At 42.2% G+C, this 5,000-nt stretch overlaps 1 protein-coding gene across 1 annotated transcript in view; it reads left to right on the top strand.

The window, feature by feature from the left end:
* ncam1b (neural cell adhesion molecule 1b) overlaps window positions 1–5,000 on the top strand; it is a 118,763-nt gene that overhangs the window by 51,137 nt on the left and 62,626 nt on the right. Inside the window, exon 2 of the mRNA XM_062521664.1 lies at window positions 2,322–2,396. Within this exon, the coding sequence (XP_062377648.1) occupies window positions 2,322–2,396 (75 nt within the window). The remainder of the gene's footprint in view (window positions 1–2,321; window positions 2,397–5,000) is intronic.

Raw genomic sequence — 5,000 nt, 5'->3', positions numbered from 1 at the left:
AAATATAATGTTTTTCCCCATAAAGGACCTTCACAGCTATACATTCAAATATAATGTATAAATATAAAACTACGGTTTTGATACTCAGAAATGTGTAGTTTGACACGTGAAGTAACGCAGTTGTTTTGTGTAAGGGTCTAGGGCTGTAGCCTACTGGCTGAGGCTGATTGTTCTTCACCTCAAACGTAGACTATTTTAAACAATAATTGTAATACTTCATATAGGTCTAATTTACGATATGTATCTATTGCCCATGCAGCACAGCGAATCAAAGTTAATAGGCCTACTTTAGGCTACTTTCCATTTTGCATACGTTCAGTTGTAGGGTATCTAAACCAACTAAAGCTCGACTGAAATATTGTAAATTGTACATTTATTTAAAATGTATGGGAAGAGTGGAATCACAGATTCGTTTCGACCTGTTCTTGCATGTGTCTGCTGAAAAACTGTTTCATCCTGATCTGCACGTTATCATGAGCGCATAAGATGAGGGTGTTTTTTTTCTTCTTTTAATAGAGAGCCGAAGTCCCGCCCTTCTACTTCCGGTCTATGGGACCTATTTTTCGATTTTTAATGCATGGGAGTCAATGGAGAGATAACAATTATTTTTTGGTCCCGTTCGAGTTGGACCGTGCATTTCACATATGATGTGTGGGAATTTAAAAGATAATTTTCCACATTAATAAAGTTCTGTTTTTCGTTAGACTTTAAAAGTTATGTAAGTTTTGTGCGAATCCGTTCAGTGGACTACATCTCTTGTCTCAAGCGATGCACGTCACCAACTAGCAAACGAGAGGCTGGCTAGTTAGCTAGCTACTATGCTAGTTAACGGTTACATCTTGCTGCCAGCTAAGTCACTTAACAGCAGTGTTTGTACAGTCTATGAATGAAATACAACTTATCTGGTGTGTTTAATCCTCTGACTCATGATATTTTCATCGGCAAGGGGGAAGCTCAAATAAGACCTGTTGCTGGCGCCCGTGGCTGTGAATTGGTCTAACGTCACTAACGCGACTGATGTGTTTGTAGTCGTTGGAAACACGATCTTTCACAATGTTGTAATTCACTAGTTACAACATACTTTTCAAATGTCTTTACATGAAAAATTGTCATTAAAATTGACAAACATCATATGGGTAATTCAAGGCACAAGACAATCGGGACCAGAAAATAATTTATATTTCTCCATTGACTGCCATTAAAAAAAAATCCAAAGATAGGTCCCATGGAGGCAAACGGAAGGGGCGGGACTTCGGCTCTCTATGTAGCCAGTCGCCCGCATTCAAAAACGGAACATGCGATTATATTTCACAACTTTGCTGGGAAAGTCTGGCAATCAAGCCGCAGACAGATCAGGGGATTCACTTCCTTGTTTGGTCGGCCTAGGCTAGGGCAACAACACGCGCTGGAGAAATGTGTGCAGACATCAAAACAATGGAACGAACGCAAGTTTCCGACTGCTGTTCCCACTTTTCGATCTCGTTAAGCTTCTCCTGTTTTCGGATTCACGTTCATCTTCTTAATGTAGCTTATGAAACTCGCTGTGTCTGCATATGCCTACCTGTCTGTCACTAACTTGGCTCAAGGGGAGACAGAGGAGGGGGCCTTCATTTACTTGCGGGGCCCTACGCAACTTGCGTAGTGTGTGTAGGAGAACCGGCCCTGTGTGTGTGTGTGTCTGATTTGTGTGTGTGTGTGGGGGGGGGTGTGTTGGGTTTAAACAGAAACAGGGGCAAATAGTCTCTGGGTGTGTGATGGAGAGTAGAATGGGCGCGGATGTGTGTGATTTGTGTGTGTGTGTGTGTGTCTGATTAGTGTGTGTGTGTGTGTGTGGAGGGACTGCGGGGTGTCGACAGGAGCAGGTGTAAATACTCTGGGTGATCAACGATGCTGTTTACTGCGGGTGACGGCAGGAGAGCAGGGGTTTCCATAGCTACCTGAGAGAGGTTGCTGCAGATGGGCTGCTCCATACAGCTCTCAGTGTGTGTCTAAATGTGTGTGTGTGTGTGCGTGCGTGCGTGTGTGCGTGTGTGCGTGTGTATGCATGTGTCTGTCTGTCTATGAGCTCCTCCATACATCTGTTGGTGTGTGTGTGTGTGTGTGTGTGTGTGTGTGTGTGTGTGTGTCTATGAGCTCCTCCATACAGCTGTTGGTGTGTGTGTGTGTGTGTGTGTGTGTGCGTGTGAAAAACTGGGGAGTGAATTTTTTTGTGTGAAGAGTGTTTTTTAAATGGGTTGATTTCATTAATGTGTGTGTATACGCTGTGTGTGCGTGCGTGTTGTGTGTGTTTAACAGGACATGTCATGTGTTTTCTGTTCCAGGTGCTTTGCAGGTGGACATCATGCCAGCCCAGGGGGAGATCAGTGTCGGAGAGGGCAAATTCTTCCTCTGTGAGGGTATGTGGGCAACTCACATCATTTTGTAATTACCGTGCATGCACTGGTATCACTAGGCTTCTTACAGTTATTATTCCCCCGACCAGTTTTTCTGCGTCTGATTCAGCTCCGTACAATACTTCGTTCAAACACCATTGCGTAGGTCTGCCAAGCTACACTTGTGTAATGTAACTTTACCCTTTTGACAACTTCATTATTACTTTTTAAGATATTTTCCATCAACACGCTAAAATTTCCCCGTTGTAAGTCAACGGGTCGGTCGAGCATTTATGCACTTGAATTTGACATCATGCTTTTGCACCAGTGTGTCAACGGCCACTTTTCTGTCTAAAGACTGTTCAATCAAAGACGAGCTGCTAAGTAGCCTAGGAAGCACCTTCCACACCGTTACCCACCATCTGTCTGGCTATATCCATCTCCATATAGGCTATAGACAGTATGCTGCCCGTTTTGATTGCAAAAAGCACCCAGTTGAGCAACGGCAAGCACTTTGTACATAGTACGTTCTTGTACGCTAGGACTTCATCTTCAGATTAATTTCAATAATCATGTGAAAGACAGATAGACAGATAGAAGACACATTGTTCTCTGTACTAATCCAGGGAATGCACTATTCTCTGCTCCTAGCTGGTTGAAACATCCCTTTGTAATGCCAGAAAAGCTCTCACAGCCAACATTGCCAACTATTTCCAACTATTTCAAAACACCAGTCGGCATATAAACAAGCTTTTGTCATGTAGTTGGCAAGCTTTTGTCATGCCTCTTTGGTAGTTGGGAGCTAACAGCCTGTTTTAGATCAGAATTTCTCACGGCTTCTTTAAGCTTCTTCCTCTTGCCTGTGAGAAGTCCTTTCTCTGTATTTGCTTTAGTCAGTGCGGTTTAAATCACTCAATTCACTTGTTATGGCACTATGCATGGCATCCGCTAAGTGCACCGTGACATTTGGCGAGATAATTTTCCAAAAAGCCATTCTCACACGCCAAGAGCATGATCACTGCTCTCATTCTGTTACAGACATCAAGTAGGCCTAGTGGTTATGGGAAGCCAACATTGCGCCACATCGCATCCATCTGTCAGATGAGTCAGGTGAAATCCGCAGCAGAGCAAGCAGATCAAGATCATGTGACTGTCATGATGTCATGTTTAAACCCTAGTCCTTGATGAATATTCCCGTTTATAGTGCACACTGTGTGTAACATCATGCAATTATCGTTCGGTGTAATTGAACGTACATGAAAATGTATCCATTTGGAGCCTCCCCCTGTGTATCGTGTTATAAATTGCACAGCTCTTTTGCTCCAGCAGGAGTAATGGCATCTGGAAATGGTAAATCCCAGGTTTCTAGACTATTAAAATACTCCTGGAATAAGGGGCTAATTCGGACTGAATCCAGTCAACGACAGCTAAATGAAGTTAAGACTAGTGCCATAGCGGATATCTGCGCATACAACAATTGGTAACACTTTACTTGACGGGTTCGTTCATAACACATTCATAACAGCTGTCATGAACTGCACATGAAGCATTCATGACTGTTTCATGAAACATGACTCAACATTCATACCAACCCTTTCATGAATGTGGAAGACAAAACGTCAAAAACTTGTCAAAATAAAAGTCCAACAATCGCAAAGCAGCATTGCTGTCTTTTTGTTTTAGCTAACCTGATCATGTTACATCTTAGTCAACGGGGAAGTCCAGTGTCCAGGAAAATGTAACTTTTTGTTTGTCTGTTTGTTTATTTTATGATGGTAACCTCTGACGAATGCATAATTTTCTACACCAATGACTGTATATACTGTAGATATATAATACAGGAATGTCCAACCATTTAGAGGTCCACAGATGTGACCTTCCACGGCGAAATCATTCACAATGTCCAAATTTTCAAAATCAAAGTTATTACGTTTTCAGGAAGGGGCATAATCAACCTTCAAAACGATACCTATATCTAATGAATTGAACGTCATATTACTGAAATATAAACATTCAAAGGAGTTGAGTTCATCCTGTCATGCCAATAGAAAAACGGAGAAATCTGCCCCTGAAGTTAACCGTCGGCTCAACACTCACGAACGCTTTGTAAGGTCGCCGCTATTACAAGATTTACGGTACTTGTATCAACGACACAGCACACGGATGGCTTGGTGGTTGTCAATGAGTGCAATTACCGTAAATATTGGAATAGAGCGGCAAAAACGAGACGACTCTAACTTCCTGCTTCCTCTAACTTTCTCACCTCAACAAACTCACGTTTTTAGACTACAAAAGGTCAGTTTTTCGGCGAAATGTATTCACGGCCGTACAGTGTAGACCTCCCACTGTTTCAAAACACTTACAAAAAAAATTCCACGATTTTAGCACAAGTGACATAAATGGCCATTTTTCTCAGAAACGCCTGTTGCGACAAGCGACTGGTTTTGCCGTGGAACGACACAGATGGTCAGTAGTTCACTTCCCAGTATGATGAATACTTCACAACTCGTATAGTAAAGTGACATTAGAAGTAGACTTCATAAAATATTCATGAGATGTTTACAAATGCTGGAGAGGATTCATAATACCCTGCATATGGATTACTAGATTGTTGGACTTTTATTTTGA

This window comes from Sardina pilchardus, chromosome 19, assembly GCF_963854185.1.
Source record: "Sardina pilchardus chromosome 19, fSarPil1.1, whole genome shotgun sequence".
Taxonomy (NCBI): Eukaryota; Metazoa; Chordata; class Actinopteri; order Clupeiformes; family Clupeidae; genus Sardina; species Sardina pilchardus.
This window is presented reverse-complemented; position numbering and strand designations above follow the sequence as displayed.